The sequence below is a fragment of the Cephus cinctus genome, unplaced genomic scaffold (genome assembly GCF_000341935.2).
Source record: "Cephus cinctus unplaced genomic scaffold, Ccin1 Ccin1_scaffold0215, whole genome shotgun sequence".
NCBI lineage: Eukaryota > Metazoa > Arthropoda > Insecta > Hymenoptera > Cephidae > Cephus > Cephus cinctus.
Window position 1 is genome coordinate 1,703,567 of NW_014332933.1, and position 19,573 is coordinate 1,723,139.

The window sequence follows — 19,573 nt, forward strand, 5'->3', positions numbered from 1 at the left end:
AAAAAAAAAAAAAAAAAAAAAAAGTAGCGTAAGAAAATCTCCATTGACAACGAGCCACGTGGTTGATCGATCATCGACGATGTCTATGGATTCGGAATTGAAGCCACGTGTCGCAAGTTCAACGCTACAAGAACTCTCTGCCGAACTTCCCACGGGTATCGCCGACAACGCCCGACATATCTTTCACATTAGTCGAGGGTATACAAGGCGCCGGGGCGGGTATAGAGAACTCCGAAGTGCGATCGCTGGATTTTCCGCGAGCACGGTTAGGTTAGGTTAGGCATGGTACTCTTTGTGTACGAGAGCCGGGTTCGCGGAACAAGAACGTTTGCGAATATTTTATCGTCAAAGTCGAACAATGCTCGGGTCACTTTCGTGCGACCGTAGGAAGGCGTCGTCCCCTGCCCACGCCCTTCTGGACCTAGGAAATACCGTGAAGTATATGTGCGTGACGTATCCACGTTAAGCAGGGACACAGGGCCGAGCCTTATAAATTATAGGACAGAGTGCATTAGAAGTGGTTGATTATACCCGTGCATATACGTGCACACACGTATACCACGTGTAATCTGACGTAAAGTGCAATTTGAAATTGTCACGTTTATTAAAACCACTTACCATGCAAATGCTGAACTTTAGGATATTCTGAAGCAGGGTTGTCCAGAATCGTATTAGCGACAGTCGACAGAAGGGATAAAGGCTACGAGTCCCCCACGGGGCTGTGTACAATACGAATTAGGAATCTTCGTGCGCAGTCGGGTCAGGAATGCACGAATTAAAGAGTACGGGTAAAAAGTACGAAGAAAAAGAGGAAAGAAATAAATTAATGACAGCTCGGTAGAAAGGGATCCCGATCCCTCGTAAAGTTGGTGCGCGTAGTCGAGGAACACGGTGAAAGGGTACTTTGGAGTTTTCAATGTGAATTTCGGAAGCCAATAATCGTAGGACGCGGGACAGAGATAAATAAAGCAGAGGAACGCAAGGACGCTCAAGAGCCTCGTGTGCCTAGACTTCTCGAAGTGCACGTAGAAAACAGCTACGGCAAAGCGTAACGGCGTAGAGTGGGGGTCGGTCGTCGTTCCCACCGGACCACGTGGGTTGCGGGTCTCGCAATGGCGCGATATACGCCCGGGGGCATTTCGCTATGAAAAAAGGTCTCTTCTTCCACCGCGGCGCCTGACGGTCTGGCCAATATTTTACTATCCCACCCCGCGTCCCGCCGGGAGCGCCGTGCGGACGTTACCCGAAGTTTCTTCTGGAGCGAGTGAGACCGGGCATCGTGATACGAAAGCGTTGTGGAATAAGCGAGAGAGAGAGAACAAAAAAACGATGGAAGGAGATTTCCGTCGCACCGTACCGATTCCCGAATCTTCGGTCGGTTTATTGGTGGAAGGGTCCACTGGGAGAAATGTTTGTGGATATACGGATACAGCAAGGTATATATATATATATATACACACATACAGTAAAGACGATATCGCATAATACTTGTCAAAAAGTTTTCGTGCGACGCCGTTACTTTTCTTCGGCCGCCCCACCCCCTTTTTTTATTATGACATTTTATACCACCCAACTCGAAGTTCCTTCGACAGCCACTGGAGGCGCTAGTGTAGCGAGAAGGGATTGTCTCGCTCGAGAAAACGAATAAGCCGAGAATGAATATTCAATGGGACGAGGATGGCTCTAGAGTTCGAGAGCTGCTGATGGGGAAATAAGGAGAGAAACGAAATAACGAACGCTCGTATACGTAAAGAGAGGGAATTCGAGTTACTTCGAACGGACTGTATAAAGAGTTGACGATTACAAATAGACTGAGTTCAGGACGACAGCAGTAGTCAAGGAATGCGGTAACGAGATGGCAGCGAAGGAGACGCGCCCCCTTACCCATGGCCACTGCTTGGCTACAATGTAATCGTAACCGACCCGGAGGATCCTCCGTACCAGGTAAAAGTTACGAGTGGCGCGTGTCCCGCTTTCCCGATGTACGCGTAACGTGACACAAATTGTTCTCCGTGAGGGCTCCGATTAAATGATTAAGTGACAGTAAAAGGTGCGGGCGTGACGCGGTATAAGGAGATGGCCGGTGCGTTCGGGTTCATATGGATGCGGAAATACCGGATATATATGTGTACGCGTGTATAAAAGTCATGGAGAATGTATTATAAAATTATAAAATGTTACGAGTGCGTGACGAGTGCCGCTGTGCGTGGGAGGGAGTGCGTGCCTGTGCACGCGTCATGCGATGCCAAGGTGCGTAGACGAGCATGCTAGAAAGAGAGGTTAAGGAAATAAAAGTCCTAAACGTCTTTATACGGACGGGGAAGTCTGTGTAATAGATGTTCAATTCCGAATCTCCCAGTTCAACGCAAACGTTTTCTCCGAAATATTAACGTCCAGGTCGACGCGAGAGACTCCGTACTGATTTCTATAACGGAGATATTCGTGTAAATATAACAACGTAGACGCGAATCCTGTATAAGAGCATGTTTTCATTAGCATAACGACTTGGCCGCCATCTATGGGAAGTCGTTGCAACTTCAGCCGTGCGAGTCTGGACTTGCGCGATCCTGAAACGTCAGGGCACCTCGAGCAGAACGCGTAAGCCCGAGTTACGCCACGTGCATTTGGGTTACAAGAATTCGGCAAAAGAAAAGTGAACAAAAAGAATTTATAAATCCGACCAATTTTTTTTCACCCAAATTTATTCACCGAAGCATGTAATGGCGGCGTAAAAGCGCGAGCGAGATCGAGCGATAAATCGAGCCACAAGGGAAACGATAACGCGGCAGATTTTTCTCAAGCCGTAAATATAGCCGTCGTTTGGAAAATTGGAAAACTATCATCCCAGTGGAAAGCCCGTGGATACTCGAGAGTCGCGCGGGAGTCTAAAAGTTCAAGCTGGCTTCGACGGGGAGCGCGCACAAACATGCGGAATGACTGACGTAAGAGGATGTGCGATCGGGGGCTGAAAGTCGAGCAATTTAAGGGGCCGTCGATCGTGTGAAAGATCACGAGTAAATGAGCATCAAAAATTTCTCAAGTCAACAGCAGGAGCACGTGAGAGAAACGCCAGAGCTTGCGAAAGGATGACTTTTCCGTTCGCGTACAAGCCTGTACTATATGTACATACATATATACTCGTGAGCGAGGAATTCTTCCGAAAAGTATGAAGGTTCCCTATGAGCTGGAGAGAGAGAGAAACCAAGACGGAGGGAGAGCGAGAAGTCAATTGCTCTCAGGACACAAGACCTTAGTCCGGTCATTCAATTTGTCGGGCATCGTTCTAAATATTCATGGATACTGCACAGGCCCCAGGACTGCGAGGACGGGTACCGCGGTCTGTCGTTTGGCGTCGCTGGCTGGCGGGGTGCCGGGTGCTTCTCTCGCGTCAGTGCCGAAGAATTTAACGGTGGAATTCCGAAAGGAGCCCCTCGACGCTCTTATTTCTCTATAGACTGTACCAACCAGAGAGAGAGAGAGGGGACAAGTGAATCCCTAGACAAGAAAGAGATAGACAAGTCTGAGCCCAGGAGTATCCAAGGCGCGTTTATAACGCCGACCACCGTGAAATTCGTCCGAGTCACGAGAGTGTACCTGCCGCTGGTGCCACAGGTAGACAGGGAGGCAACTGCAATAAATTATAAGATTAGCCCGTTCTCTAGCCCATTCTCTCTATCCGTCGGACGAACATTTACGATCCTTATAATCTTCCAATGGAGGATCAGCGACGAACGAGAGAAACTTCACGCGCTACGATTTCACTGGGTACAAACTGCAAACGCTGGGACACGGACCCGATGAGCGTGTACGGAATATACGGGATATATAGATATACCGCGAGGCTGCACCGTAAGTGAAAATACGTACAGCGTGAAGTGGGCGAGTGGAAAATCTGGGATTGGCGGACCAAGGTAAAGCCGTGTAGGCGGCTTAAGGTGGAATTGTTGTATAATAATTACGCGATGCGGCAAAGTTGATCGTAGAGATATAAGCCCGCGTGGTGTGTATTAATAGTCGTGTGCTAATGGATGAGAAAAGGAGACAAGGTCACGCGAATAAAAGTATCGATCGAATTTTAATCGTGGGTGCTATATCGATTATTCATCCATCACCTATGCATAGTTGCATATCTCAATGTTTCTTTTAATAGCTCTGTCGACTAAAGTCGAATTCAGTTAGAAATGGCCGACTTCAATTCGATCGCAGCGCACGAAATATTTTTCGGTACGAAAGGAAATAAAAAAAAAAAAATTGTCAAGTCAAAAAAAAATTGCCTTGATCGGGTAACATTCGGTAACCCCGGGAGACGGTAGAAAGCAGCGATAGGAGAGCGCTTAAAAATATCAGCACAGGCAATTCGAGTGATTTGTGTTTTTACATATTTTTTCATTCCCTTTTTTGATTGACTCCGTCTACGCACCAAGTCGCAGAGGTGCTTTACGAAAATTCCCCAGTCAGTTTATGTCGCGAGATGAGCATCGTTTCATCCCTAATTTCATAGCAGGGCAAACCCCCCTCGAGTCTGATGATACGAGAACCTCATATATATTTTGCTTATGAAAATTTTGCTAAAAGAAGTTGAAACAGTAGTTATCGGGGTATCCGAGTAGACGCGGGTGTACGGTATGTTTTTTTTTTGAAATAGAAAAAAAAATTCGGTTGAACATTTGAAAGATGAATCTCAATGAGGGCTCTTGATACATAGTAAAATTCATACAATACGTCGCAAAGTATTCAGAATGGGTGTTGGTGAAATTGCCGAAACGTAAAAAGCAGCCCGATATGTTTGAGAAATTTGTCTAACAAGGGGAGGACGCGAGCTTGGGGTTACGGATTTAGGAGTCCTTTTGGGGTAAGAAAGTACTTTACTAAAAAAAGAATTAATATAAAAAAATATACGTGCGATGGGAGAATCGAACCCTGGCCGCTCGGGTGGTAGTCAGGCGCGCTGCCACCGAGCTACGCCGCCTTCTCGAAAATATTGGCAACGGTGCAGGTATATGAGTAGTACTGCGTTTTTCAAACCGTTTTTTCTCGAAAACGGGTCCGAGTTGCGTCCTGCCACTTGGCCTGCAGTTTGTTATTACAAAGTACTTTCCTACCCCAAAAGGACTACTAAATCCGTGACCCCAAGCTCGCGTCCTCCCCTTGTAAGACGTATCTGAATATCGTGTGCACCGTACGAAACGGATATTCGCTGGAAGCAATCGCCGAATGCCGAAGTAATTTGTGAATATTCAATGCGAATGGTGGAACTAAGATAAATCCAGCATCAAAAAAGTATATCTCCATATATCCCGATACAATTGGCTATCCGTTGGATTCACTCCCAGAGAGCCTCTCGGCCGTGACTGTAGTGCATCGTCGGTGCATCATTGCAAAAATATGCACACTAGATGAAACCGGCTAGACTGACTTTCACTACGTGCTAAGACACCCCTGTAGATATAATATGCAGTGAGCAGTATATATATATACTATATATATATTAAACAGTACCCAAGCCAGTGTGCAGGAGTCACTAGAGAACGAAGACGGCGAAAGTGGATAGCAACACAGCTCGAGATGGCATTTTAGTTGTAGTCAACGAATTTTCTCGAGAGCACTGCGGTCAAAATGCGGCAATGCACACGTGCACCGTAACCTCGAATGCGAATATAGCTATCGAACGACCGCGAGGACGGTACGAAAAATATTGACAGTCTAACTTTTTGTTTCGACTAATTGCATCGGGCCTGTGTACAGGATTCGTACGGTAGGGCTATACACAGCCGGGACACGTTTCCCATTAAAATCGCCATGACAGTGGTGGGGCTTTAATCGAGCGGCATCAAATATTTTAATGATCGCAATATTTAATGTCGCCAGAGAGAAAGAGATTTACCGCTCGTCGATGACGACGATAAATCGTGGTTTTACTGTGTCGTTCGTAGATCGAGTGCAATTGGAAGCCGAGAGAGAGAAACCTTACGTACTGCTTAAAAATAGTGAACGAAGGGACCCCCCCTCAAATAACGTCGATTTTCGCGAATCGATTGTAAATAACGATTCCCATGAGATTTACGAGGGAGCACCCGGGTGCTGGATATCGTCCGCGTGGATTAAACTATCGCCGTCTCTCTCTGGCTTGGTGGGACTCTCGCGGGCGAAGCAAAGAACTAAATAATAACGTAGGCTGCGCGTGGCTATAATGAGAAACCATGAAAATTGTCAACGTAAGGTCGTTAGGTAGGGTGGAAAAAAAATATTTATCGCACGAGCGATCGTCCGCAACGGGTTCTCGTAGTTCACGTGTAAACGTATGCACGTACGCTGGCATTGATTTGCCAATCCGACACTCAAGCGGTTTACCTAATGATTGTCGTGAACTAGGCCCCCGCATTGTTTGTACCTGAATTTAACTGTAACAAGACGTTTGTACTTCGTCCATTGACGTTTGTTCTCGAGTTATATTCATTTGTACCAAACAGAATAGGAAATAGAGCTTTTTTTTAATGCGGGGGCTGGCTTCACGCTGGCCCCTGCACAATTTTTTACCAATAGCCTAATTTAACATCACTGTAGGTAGTGAAACGTTTGTACCGTCGAAACATTTACTAGTTTTAAAGAAAAGGTAGCAGAGGATCAAGTTCAGCATTTGCGCGTCGCATTAACGTCGTGGGCTAGTCTCTTGGACGTTTGTACCGGAAGACGTTTGTACCTCTTGGAAGAAGGTACAGAATAGTCTGGTAAAAACGTCTAAGAGACTAGCCCGCACCTTTAAAGTGACCAGACCAACAGAATAGTCCGGTACAAACGTCCAAGAGACTAGCCCACGACGTTAATGCGACGCGCAAATGCTGAACTTGATCCTCTGCTACCTTTTCTTTGAAACTAGTAAATGTTTCGACGGTACAAACCTTATAAAGCCGGTACAAACGTTTCACTACCTATAGTGATGTTAAATTAGGCTATTGGTAAAAAATTGTGCGGGGGCCAGCGTGAAGCCAGCCCCCGCATTTAAAAAAAGCTCTATTTTCTATTTTGTTTGGTACAAATGAATATAACTCGAGAACAAACGTCAATGGAAGGAGCACAAACGTCTTGTTATAGTAAAACTCTGGTACAAACAATGCGGGGGCCTAGTTCACAATTACCTAATGGCAGGGTGTTTCGCAGTCGTTTGTACCGATGAAATTAGACACGTGAGCCTTCGGGAACTGGGTGCACGCATAGCCGCTGCACAGTCGGTAACGACGCTCAACTTCACGGGATAGTTAAACCTCGAGGGCCTTCCAATCGCGTCGGCGATATCGCCGTGAAAAGTAATTTTCAGCTGCCGCTCTTCGAGGAGTGCCGGCAGTCACGAAATGGAAGCTAGGGATTGATCGAACGTCCGTGAGAACGTTATTTACGTCAACTTGACCTTACGTTAGCCAAGTCCGGGAACGACGTAGGTTCTATAATGCATAGTGCAAAGTGGTACGAGAGAAATCAGATTTCTGTTTCTGTCACTAAACTGTCCCTTTTTTCCCTCCTATCTCAATTAGACTCCTGGGACTCATTTGCACAAGGGTTTAAACAGTCGATTTTCGACCAAGGCTAAAAAAAGAGATAAAAAAGTCTAAGTTAAAACGTCCACGGGTTGACCCTAGGTCATCCTTAAACCGTGCTTAAGGACCACATTCGATCCTAACCTAACCTAATAAACGTAGCTACACGAGGAAGAACGCCTTGCCTGTTTCCAACGCACCCCTTAAATCCTGCCAGGGGAGGGCTGGTAAAATCTTTAAAAAAAAGTCTCAGCGACGTCTCGCGCGCTTCCATGAGAATCCGCTGAGGTTTTTTTTTTTCATGCGAGAGTAAAGAAAACGAAAAATCTTTTTAAATTAAATCTCTTACGCGAGTCCCGCGCCCTGTGCGGGAACAATGCGCGACAGCCTGAGAGGATTTTTAAATGAAGTTCGTGTCTGTCAATTTTAAGTGTCGAAAACTCTTTGACAGTTCAGCGAAAAGTTACGTAAACGACGAACGCATGCTTCGTACGTAAAAAGGGAAAAGGCATTGTAAGCATAGAAAATCCGTGGAAAAAAAAAAATATATACAATTAATGCTAAGCACTTTCTGCGATCAATAACAAACCCGGCGTCGTCTTATTTGATTGCCGAAAACAGTCGCCTTCCATCGTTTCAAAGGGCAGATTTTATCAGAAGCCGATAAAAATATATTCGTTATATTCATATTATACGTCTACAGCATGCAGTAAAAACATGAGCAACGTGTGGGAGAGAATCTATAGCAACCCGTTGTACAATCAGCACTACGTATTTTAATATAATCCATACGACATTTTCTGGCATGAAGTACGTCAACGAAAAATACACGAGAAAAAAAAAGGAGTGAACAAAAATTGTTATCCAACGCATATGCGTGCATGTGTATCCATCAACGTAAGTGCATAGAGCATCAAAAATATAAAGTGCAAAACTCAAGCTCGCGTCGGTTCGACGATCGATAGGAAACAACTTGGCGTCCCCACCTTATTCTAACACCAAAAACACTCGCAACCCTCTGAGGTTCGGCTGGATAGAAGTAAAATAACTTCCTTAGTTTTTCCTGTTTCGCCAAGTGACGCTATCCAACCGTACTAAGGACATACGTGGAGAAGAAGTTGCCAGGTAAGCAGGTGCCGATACATCATCCCCGAGGGACGATGGCGACTACATACGGAGACAGCACAGAGGACCAGAAAACGGTGACACTCGGTGCTGTTGATAAGACGAGCAAAAGAAGACATGGGATAAGATCGAGTGACGAACGATGGATGAAAAATACGAGAATACATTTTTGACGCCGAGGCAGACAAAGCTTCGCTTCATTTTTCAACAACCCCCATGACTCCCATGCCGGATCGTTAAACGGCACCGAGCGAGGGTGACCTTTGCGTAAGAGTGACAACTGCAACGAGAATATTTTAAAGGGTGCCGAAAGGATGGAATTTCTTTACAATTTGCCTTTTGGGGATGATGTCTTTGTTAACGATTTGATTTTTCGGTTCGCAATTTCTGGATGATTTTTCGATTTTGCGAAGTACAAGGGCGACAGGGTATGCCGTGGTATTAAGGGTTGAGATTTAGTGAATTTTAAAGGCTTGAGATTTATCGTCGAGACGCCGTCGACTCTCCTTGAGGGATATTTAGCGCCTAGGAAGTGGGCACGCCGACGCCGGGCACGCAACGCGGAAAATAACTCCATGATCCTTTTAAGGCACTTTGGCTTCCCCAACTTTGAAAGTAGGCTAATATTCCTGCAGCTCAACAATATATCAAGCACACGGCTTGTAGGAAAAACGAAAAAAAAATTCCATTTATTTGCCATGCCATACTCGCAAAGTGATTGATTCTTCTTGTTCATGGATTTTTATATCTAGACCAGTGTAAACACGTTATGCCCACTCTTATAGCCAAAGAAAAATCTTTGACCGTAACGCAATTACAAAAAATCACAACACAAATTGTAATTCAGGTCTCTTAATATTTCACAGAGTACATAACTAGACTTAAAAATTTCACAGAAATGTGAATTCTATTGGGTATTTAACATTTTTGACTTTTTCATTATTATCTTCAATATAGAGAAATATAAAAGCAAGCTTGCTTGATATTGTGCGGCCGATTCAAGTTTCCCGCCACGTAACTCGTTCTATAATCAATCGTATAATCGCGAGTCACTAATCAGCGGTATTTATAAAATTGATTGGTAAAATGAACGAAGAATCGAGACGCAAGTGTCTAGTGTCCCGTCATAAAGGAATATTTCTCCGCGCGTTTACATTTTAGCGTGTAAAGTATATATATATATAGATGTAACAGCCAGAACAAGTTCTCTCAGAAAGACGAGTTAGACTATCCGAAGTGCAGCGATCCGAGGATCTCTGAACTTTGGTGATACGAGTAAATGTCCGTTAACGAGTCGCCTGTGAGGTTAAGTGTCCTACTACTGAGAATTGCCAAAGGACCTCTAACAACCTCTCATAGCGTACTCCTCCATGCAGAGATACAATTAAGGAGGATATTCCGTGGTTGATTTTGGATTTCGAGTGCGACTATTTGTACTGGTAAATGAGGTAGTCCGTATCAGAAAACTTCTCTCATTTCGTGTGGAACGGAATCGTCTAGTATCTACATATTCTTTTAATTATAAAGCGATCCAGTGATATACCTCGTGCACGCGAACTCTAAAATATAACAAAAACGCCAATAGTATCTCCATGAGGGATAGAAAGCATTACTATACACGTCAAAAGTGTTTCAAATGGAAGTGTATATCAGGATCATTGTACAACTCTAATGTTTGACAACAGTCACAGCTGTATATAGCGCATTAGATACTCGAAATATGACATATTATATCCAATAGCGCAAGAGTCATGTCTACGACAAAGGAAACTTAACTTTATACCCTGGGGTGATGTTCCTATTGTGATTTGTAATTCTCACGAGCATCTAATTATGTATTTCACGTTGACGGAATGACAAGCCCGGTATAATATTAGGTACAATAATTTCTCTAACAAAATAATATTGTTAGGCATCCACACAAAAACAGTCTTAATAACAAAATATTAAGGACACCACAGTACTATAGGATTAACATAAAACACATGGAACAGTTCACTCGTGTCAGTTGTTACAAAGCAAAGACACTGACCTCTTCAGCAAATTCGAAGTCACCGTCGAACTTCCGCTTGCATTTCACCTGGGTGATAGTGATGAGAAACGCCGCGGCGAAGAGCACACGCGAGATTCGCATTTTGGTAACGCGCAGGGCCACCCCTGTCACTGGCCGCGGGTATAACGCCGCGTACGACACGTATAACTTTGGCTAGAAGGAATTAACTAAGATCTTATGTTTCACGAAGAGAAAGCAACGTTTCCCCTATTGTAATATGCGCACGACGTGTGTACGTACGTTTGGTACTTCGGAGGAGCGCGATTATCCTCCTCAGAAGTCGAACAAATTGTGACTGCGCGTGGGGAGCCTGGTAGGGGAACGGCAACGTCAGAGAGTACAACCATAAGCACAGTCATTGGTTGGAATCTCGAATAAAATAGGTGGTGGGGGAATTGGTATGGTGGTGGGGAGCGAGAGGTGTAGTTCAGGGGTATACAGGTACCTATAGATATACCATCAATAGTGTATACGTATATACCTTTAGATATAGCTATACGCCCTTATATATCAACCCTCTGCCTCTACCAATCCCTATGGCACTTGGTCGTGAAGTTCGCGCGAGCGCGTGCTTCCACCGCGGACACTGCGCCAGTCAATACCTCCTTACTCGTCCTAACTCGTCTGTCTACCTGCCTACCTGTATACCTGTCGGTGCGCCATTATTTTTCACCTTACAGAGGATGATCGTCCTGGCGACTCCGGCGTGCACTATAAATCCCGATCGTCGACTCGAACCTCGGCCGTTCATCACGCGTGATATCTACCTCGACTGTGCTTTTCACAGAGCTTTTCTCTGATGGTCTTTAGTTTTTAAGCTTAGCTTGGTGCATTCTCCTTCCTTTCACCGGGGCTTGAAACAAAATGCTTGTGGGCATCAGACTACCACAGTTCGGACTCGTTTCGGTTCTTTGATGAATCCTTCGATGTTTTATACGTACTGGGCGATTTATTGTTTTCTTGAGGTACTAAAAGCACAGTCCGAATTTTCGTTATCCTTTTTTTTGGATGTCTGGAAAGTAGTGATATAAGGGCTTCTTGGTACTTTGATCCGGCACGCACGCTTTTGGCTGATGCTAAAAAGATCATTCTCCAGGATTAACGAGACGCGTGCTTATATGTATACTGGTTGGCGAATTATAGAGGTACACTATGCGTCACAGATTGTTCTGAAATCGTGGTAGGTATAGAGCAATTTCTTGGCCGACGTTTTTTTTTTCTTTGTGTCGAAGTCGTGGGATTTTGGTTCTTCGTGAACGAATCATCTTCATTCTTCTGTTTCGTGAGCATTTCGACCTCCATAAACCTCGTGTGAAAATATTCAATGAGGATAAGGATGTTCCCCTCGCGAATGAAAGGTTATTTTTCTTCGCTTCCTCGAAGCGAATAACGAATTTATGAAATTACAGCTACGCTATTGAGCTTTGAGTATTGATGTGTATAGATAAACCAGAAATATTCTCCAATTTCACTAATGTATACGCGACCAATGAGAAATTAGCATACATGAGAAGCGTCGAAAAATTCTAATGAACACTACGAACTTCGAACTGGAACACATTGCGCAAATTCCTAAATTATTGGTCCATTACTAGGTTCACCAAATTCTCTTGCAGCATCTAATAAACTGAGGTCAAATTCCACCTGATGAAAGAAAACACTAAGAATCATAAAATCCAAGCATGTAGATACTGATAACCCACTGTATCCTTTTTTAATTCTTACTATTAAGATATGCTGTCAGGTGCGATAGGGCATTTTCCATATCGTGGAAAATTCGTATTCTGACATAAGTATCCATATTGTTTTACTGTCATGGCGTTCAGAATAGAATAGAATCCAATAGTGTCATGCATCGTTTACGATAGAACGAAAGATCTCATAGGATACATTCACCCTCCATAACTCCATAGTCAAAGCACCTTCTTGGAGGGTCTTTTCGAATAGCATCCTTGACTCCCTCAGGAATTAACCCATCGTGGGTTTCAGCAGGAATCCCATCTTCGTATATCACAATCGAGGCGTGTTACGTGGAGAGTTTCGACTCGGTTTGGACGTCAGGAGTAATGAGAGGATCTGAGTGCGGTGGAAAACAATATATTATAAATAAGAACGTTAACAGGAAAAACTGCCGGAGTTAAATTGATTTATTTATTGCAGTTGTTTGATAATGAAAATAATATTTTTTTATATTTAAATAACGAACTTGGTCCTTTATTCAAGTATCCTCCTTTATCTTTATTATAGTTACATCACAACCTTTTCCTAGTGAAATTCTTTTTCTTGTAATAAAGAACAAAGATTGGCTACTAAAGTATACACCGGTGCGTACCATTCAGTTCAAGATTCTTGTAAAGGGTCTAGGTAATGTTAATTGGACCTACTGGATTTTTATCTGAAGCAAGGAAGATAGATTTATATCATCAGTACATAAGTAGAGAGGAATAAGATTTGTTACGTGCCGACGAATAAGCAGGCATCCGTGCAATTTGAGGAAAGTTCGTGTTCGCCGTGTCGAGCGCACTGGTATCTTCACTTCAGATGGACGTAGTGCCACTTATCGACTGAAATCACATAACGCAAATAATGAAGTAGACGAACTCTAGCTATATCAATAATTAATGTTTCTTTGAGCTAATACTGTCACGTAATGAGGCAGCCATCGATCCTTTAATATGCATGCAGACAGAATCTCGTAACATCATTTGAAACTTTACAATTTATGATTTAATTTCGTTACTGGTACAAAGAAAGATTTTTCAACTGAAACAAAATAACGATTTCATTAAAAAGCAGACATTTCTACTTTTCGTTTAATGAGATATTCTAAAGTCAAAATCATCTTAATTATGTGTAAAGTACATTCTATATCATTTCTCTCAAATTTCAGATGATGCCTTTTACGTTATGCTGCCATAAATTATTCCTGTAATTACTCACCAATGCTCTCTACTGGCAGAGCTTCCTGAAGTTTCGGCGCTTGTTTCAAAACTTCATCAGCTGCGGCCACAGTGATTTTATGCGGACTGTCCTCTACGGTCACGTTCGCACTACAAAAGCGATATGTAAATTTAATACAGAAGTAGGATACTTAGGCTGGGAAACTATGCTTTTAGTTAACCGAGCATTGCTAAAAGACGTTGTAATGATATACGAACCGAACAATCGAGGCGGGTTCATCCGACTTAATGAGGTTCTCCCAATGATGATGCACTTCTTTGATCACACGTAGCGCGTACTCCTTGTCTTTAGCTTCGCCATCAAAAGCGAATTGATTTTCAGGCTTTCCATCAGGAATCTTGTATATTTTGAACCACTCGATAGTTGCTTTTAAAAGACCGGGATAATGCTTGTCTATGTCACTGACATCTACAAATTTTATATATTTATATATTGACATCAGTGTTCTTGGCATAATTCATTGATTTCTGTTATCTCTATATCATGTATGCTATTAGAATATATTTAAAGTGCTCAGGTAACCAATATGAAAATTTATGCAATATAATAATTAAACGTGAAATGTACATACCGTTCATTTGATCTGCTAAAGGATCATTTACATCAATGGCGATAATTTTCCAATCAGTCTCCCCTAGACAGAATTATTTTTTTACTTAATAAAAATTCTTGTTGTGTTATGGTCTTTGTACTCCTGATTTGATCGTTCTTTAAAACGTATAATAGGAACAAATAAGAGAGTTACCTTCGTCGATAAGAGCGACAGTACCCAAGACTTTCACTTTCAATACTTCTCCCCTTTTTGCTACCTGCATTTACAACAATAAAGTTATACCATTACTTAGTGATATGGAAGTGACATGGCATTGATATGTACGAATGTAATAAGATATAGTATATAAAACACGCAAGAATTACAGAAAAAGTTTCAATGCTATTGCGACGCATGAGTTTCGCTGTTTTTATAAAATTTAGTAAATGCATCGAATTACAACAGAAACATATCACAACTTACTCTGTAACCAATTTCAAGGACATCGATAGGATCGTTATCTCCTTTGCAACCTGTTTCTGCATCCAAAACTTCTGGATTTTCCCATGTCTATCAAAGAATAGGTGAATATAAATGATCAAATTTACACTTATTGATTATAAAAAAAAGAAACAATTATGTAGGTGTTTAATAATGCTATGAAAAAATATAACTGTATCTTCGGAACTTGAAAAGCAAATAAAATACATTGATAATCTTTATCAATCATTGCCCTTGAAATACATACACACATATATCACAGAAATAATTATATCATTCGTGAAGTATGATAAGAAATGATGTAATCAGATCGTAGAATAAAAGCAAAGGTCAAATTCAGTAGTTGCAAGTTTCATTAAATAAGGTCAATGAAAAAATCTCTTAAGTAGGCAATATTGAAGGACGGTGCTGTTATACTGAAACAATTTAGATACAAATTTTGCATACTTGTGGCAAAGCTCCATAATTCCATATATATCCATGATGTGGGAAACAGTTGGCAACAAATCGAAGCTTGCCTTTCTTTACATCTTGCTTAATGGGATTGAGCTTTTCCGTGAGATTAATCTCCATTTTTGCATTTGTCCATCGTGGTACTTCTACCACCATGTGAAATATTTTGTTTGCTTCATCGGCATACAAAGGAATGTCGTGCATAGGTGAAATGGAACTAACATCATTCTCTGTAATATGTAATAAGAACTATGTTGTATTTATCTCATGAACTTTAAAATTTTTTAATACCACAAAGAAACATTTATACATGTTAGAATAGAGAGAGGATTTTAGAAACTCCCACCATTTTCATATTTAAATACTTTTACTTCAGCTAAATGTCAAAGTATGATATTACATTCCTTGCCACTACAACTTTTATACAAACTAAAAGCATTACTGGCTAAAGAAATGGAAATGTTTTTTTCACATTTCTTGATTCTGTCTGTGACCCAAACCATGATAATAAACCTTGTTGATGCTACTAATTTGACTTAACGGTAACAACTATTAGAACATAGATAAAAAGTCCAACTAATAAGCCTTCGAATATAATTTTAAAATGAAAACTTTTGTTCATAAATTTATACCCAAATTCTATAACACAAAAACGTTAAAAACAAAAATTAGATGCAAAGATAATAAAATAAATGATGATAAATAATTAAAATACTAATTTATTCTTTTATTGTTAAAAAAAATGTATAAAGATTGCATTTGAAGTGTTTAAAAATCATAACATAAAATTAATAAATTATTAAATTCTGTTAAGACCTACTATCCCTGTATATACGATCTATCTATAAATCTGCTTGATATACCAAGAGAGTTATTAATTTTCATGAAATAACATATTATTTATAAAGAAACAGTAATATTAATTATATTTATATGGTCGGCCTCCTAAATTATCTATCAACATCCAATGTGTGGTACATTAAATTATATTCTATCACTATCCGAATATACGAATAATCAGTCGTTCGGCATCTACTAAGTTACGCGTGTTCCGTCAAGGCAGCTGTTATGCTTATTTAGTGTTTAATCTTTGGAGTTCAAAGGACAATCAGATGATGCTTTATACGAGCCGATACGAAAGGTTATGTACCGTCTATAACTTACTGTAGAATATCCTGTAGTCCGTTGAATTTGGAGCACCTCGTTCAACAGTAGTAAAAGACATGATTTTTTGATCAAATCCAAAGTAGGAACACCGAGGTGACCGGACGATATTTCCTCTACTGGCTAAACTCCACCGAATTGGCAGTCTATTTAAACGGCAAGAACGTAACACGTGCAACATAGTAAAGGTCATCGCGACATCTAGAATCATTATGACAAAACGTAAAACTAATATACTGGAAATCATTGATATATGCTCGATCGGACATATCTACTGAGGTGGATTTCTTTACCGACGGAGCAGACGGCATTCTTAAAGTAGCTAATTACAGAGTGAAGATTTAAAAAATCTCCAGTAGAAAAGTAAAACATAGAAACCCGAAACTTACTTATGGTAAATCCTGACAAGAACGGTATGAGAATTAGTGAGATTATTGGTAGGTATCATTAGTCAATTACGCTTTGAAAGGTTACCTTTTTATTGGGACTAAACCATGGTAGATAAGTATACTTATTTTAGAAAAGGTTCAAACCATAAACTAATATAGATGTCAATAAAATGAACACTTTAATCCTACCGGAATATTTACATTAAGAACTTCCAACACAATATCCAACGCTGATTTTACAGTAGATAAATAGTAGGAATAAGGGTAAGGCACTGATTATCATCAGTAAAATAAAAAATATGTTTCTATGCAATGCTAAGAATTTCGAAAAACCGTCCATAGCTTTAAGTTTTAACCAGGTAGCCAATCCTGTCGCGCGAACCTTCTAAATCAATTCCTAATACAAATACTATCTCTAAACTTAGTAAAATCAGAAAGGTCATAGTTACTCGCCTATAGTTGTCTTGTAGTTTACGTTTCTACAATTAAATTACAAGTTTATACACTTCTCAAAGATGACAAATACGTTTCTCAATTACAAAGCAGCCACTCTATTCCTACTGTCCATTTTTCCGTGGATTCAAAAGAGTAAGTAATTTTCAACTGTAAACATATTCCCGTATACTTATTAATAGCAGTCTGCACCGTTTGGCTTCAGCTCTGTGTATAATTTGCTTCTGTGAAAAACACTGCTCGGAAAATCAATCAAGTGGATCCTGTGAAGTAAAATCAGGTGGACATTGCTTCGTGGCCGTGAAAAATATTTGGGAACCGGAAAAGGGCGAGTATATTCAACAATGGACATCCGGCTGCTTGTCATCAAAGAAAATAGGTAGTGAAAAATGCGAGAGTTACTTAATGCCTCGTCTACAGGGACACCTGATAAAATGCTGTAACGAAACATCATTTTGTAACAGTCACGAAATTCGAATCCGCCCGACCCTTGCCACGAGGATGACAATTTCATCTCAAGCCCTTCTCATCTTATCCGTGGCATCCCTATCTGTATCATTATTCTTATTTTCCCTATCCATTGTGATTATCTATCATCGTTATAGCACGGATGATACTAAAGCTTATCCCACTCCTAAAGCAACTCAATCAAATTTACGAGATTTAATCGATCAAAGTAGCGGATCTGGATCAGGTCTACAACTCCTGGTAGAAAGGACTATTGCCAAGCAGCTAACCTTATTCGAATGCATTGGCAAAGGAAGATACGGAGAAGTTTGGATGGCTAAATGGAGAGCAGATAAAGTAGCAGTGAAAATTTTCCTCACTTCCGAGGAATCAGCCTGGTTTAAAGAAATCGAAATTTATAATACTGTTCTTATGATACATGAGAATATTTTAGGATGTATCGCTGCGGACATACAAGGTACTGGAACGTGGACTCAAATGTTACTCATTACGGATTACCACGAGAATGGTTCTCTCTTTGAGTATCTTCAAGCTAAAATTTTGGACAAGACTGCGCTATTGAAAATCTGTCTCTCGATGGCTGCCGGAATTGCGTATTTGCACACGGAGATTTTTGGCACACCAGGAAAACCTGCTCTGGCACATCGTGATATTAAGAGTAAAAATATTCTTATCAAGAGAAACGGCGAATGTGCCATTGCTGACTTTGGTCTTGCCGTTCGATTCTCTAGGTACGTAAAAAATGTATTGTGTTACTTGAATGATTGTTTTTAGATTCAAAGGCTTCTTTTGTTCAGCTGCAATAAAATTTCATTTTATAGCAAAAGTGGAACGATCGATGCTGTATCGGATATAAGGGTAGGAACTCGACGGTACATGGCTCCAGAGGTTCTGGATCAGACTTTGGATGTGACTTCCTTTAATGCTTTTAAAATGGCTGACGTATATTCTATGGGACTTGTACTCTGGGAAGCTTGTAGAAGATGTACAACGGATTTTAGGACTTCCGTTGTGGACTTTTACTCTCTACCTTATCAAGATGTAGTACCCAGTAATCCCAGCTTCGAGGATATGAAATTGGTTGTTTGTGTCAAAAGATTACGGCCACCCATGCCAACCAGATGGGAATCAGATACGGTAATTTAATATTATGGGTAGCTACTAGGAGTTATTATTTTTCCCTATTGTAAAGCTTCTTTTTTTAGGTCTTGTACTCCTTACGACAAACAATTCTTGAGTGTTGGCATCAAGTTCCTGGAGTGCGTTTAACAGCCCTACGGGTAAAAAAGACACTATCGAAACTCTACATAAATAATTTAAACAATACAATTGACGATAAAAATATTATCGTATAGAATTTTTTTAGAAAATTTATAAATTTCTATATTTTTTTTTTTATGTATCGAGTTAAAATATTTTATTATATTTTATTTCACAATTCATTTATAGTATTTATATTTTTCAATTTCAAATTAGCAGCCCTCATTTTCAATATTATTCCTATTATACTCTCTTACTTGGGATATACGTTATAATACCCCCATTATTAAGTCGCACTTGTCAATTTAGAAATCTGTTTGATATTAGGGTTGAAGCACTGTCATTTAGCACTGTTAATCTATACAGGTACAATCCCTTAAAGGCATAATTCAATGGAGTGGCTATTCTGGCGATTAGGTTAACAGTGAAATTGGGCTGTTCAATAGGACGAAAGGTTGTAAACCTGAATAATGGAATCCCAAATATCAAACGACACCCTGCTGACAGTGAAACCGATACCCACCTTGACACTGTTAACCTCAGAATCTACTTTTTCCAAGGGCATCGTACAGGTAGTCATGGAGGTTATAATAAGGGAGGGTTAATTAGGATGGGGGGGCGGGGGAGGTTAAAGGTGGACAATAAATTTTAGAAATTTGCCCTGCCACTCTTACAAAGGTAA

The 19,573-nt window shown here is 40.9% G+C and overlaps 3 protein-coding genes across 6 annotated transcripts in view; 1 reads left to right on the forward strand and 2 right to left on the reverse strand.

The window, feature by feature from the left end:
* LOC107265059 (proteoglycan Cow) overlaps positions 1-11,009 on the reverse strand; it is a 74,550-nt gene extending 63,541 nt beyond the window's left edge. The window contains exon 1 of one of the 2 annotated variants that reach the window (XM_015734053.2): positions 10,690-11,009. In XM_015734053.2, the coding sequence (XP_015589539.1) occupies positions 10,690-10,791 (102 nt within the window). In that variant the 5' untranslated portion in view covers positions 10,792-11,009. The remainder of the gene's footprint in view (positions 1-10,689) is intronic. The other variant, XM_015734052.2, reaches the window with a different exon arrangement.
* A 1,838-nt stretch (positions 11,010-12,847) lies between these two features.
* LOC107265066 (inorganic pyrophosphatase) lies at positions 12,848-16,522 on the reverse strand. Its single transcript, XM_015734061.2, has 8 exons — positions 16,322-16,522; positions 15,152-15,387; positions 14,687-14,773; positions 14,417-14,480; positions 14,243-14,305; positions 13,869-14,079; positions 13,651-13,760; positions 12,848-13,274 (listed from the first exon to the last, which is right to left on the reverse strand). The coding sequence occupies exons 1-8, from the start codon at positions 16,512-16,514 to the stop codon at positions 13,243-13,245; spliced, it is 996 nt and encodes a 331-aa protein (XP_015589547.1). The 5' UTR covers positions 16,515-16,522; the 3' UTR covers positions 12,848-13,242.
* Positions 16,523-16,912: 390 nt separating this feature from the next.
* LOC107265058 (bone morphogenetic protein receptor type-1B) lies at positions 16,913-19,394 on the forward strand. 3 transcript variants are annotated; one of them, XM_025082544.1, is made up of 5 exons: positions 16,913-17,298; positions 17,369-17,542; positions 18,065-18,362; positions 18,453-18,768; positions 18,837-19,034. In XM_025082544.1, the coding sequence occupies exons 1-5, from the start codon at positions 17,226-17,228 to the stop codon at positions 18,984-18,986; spliced, it is 1,011 nt and encodes a 336-aa protein (XP_024938312.1). In that variant the 5' UTR covers positions 16,913-17,225; the 3' UTR covers positions 18,987-19,034. The 3 variants fall into 3 exon arrangements, with proteins under 3 accessions (XP_024938312.1, XP_015589535.1, XP_024938311.1); XM_015734049.2 differs by adding an exon at positions 19,258-19,394 and having other exon boundaries at positions 16,914-17,298; positions 17,369-18,362; positions 18,837-18,911; XM_025082543.1 differs by having other exon boundaries at positions 16,914-17,298; positions 17,369-18,362; positions 18,837-19,033.
* The last annotated feature ends 179 nt before the right edge of the window (positions 19,395-19,573 follow it).

Bases quoted from the DNA above. Each gene is read 5' to 3' on its own strand.
- LOC107265066 (XM_015734061.2), bottom strand. From the start codon at position 16,514: ATGACCTTTACTATGTTGCACGTGTTACGTTCTTGCCGTTTAAATAGA. The intron at 15,388-16,321 runs GTAAGTTATAGA...TACATATTACAG, and splicing joins GGACTACAGGATATTCTACA to AGAATGATGTTAGTTCCATT. The intron at 14,481-14,686 runs GTAAGTTGTGAT...TTGTAAATGCAG, and splicing joins TCCTTGAAATTGGTTACAGA to GTAGCAAAAAGGGGAGAAGT.
- LOC107265058 (XM_025082543.1), top strand. From the start codon at position 17,226: ATGACAAATACGTTTCTCAATTACAAAGCAGCCACTCTATTCCTACTG. The intron at 17,299-17,368 runs GTAAGTAATTTT...GTTTGGCTTCAG, and splicing joins TTTTCCGTGGATTCAAAAGA to CTCTGTGTATAATTTGCTTC. The intron at 18,769-18,836 runs GTAATTTAATAT...TTCTTTTTTTAG, and splicing joins CCAGATGGGAATCAGATACG to GTCTTGTACTCCTTACGACA.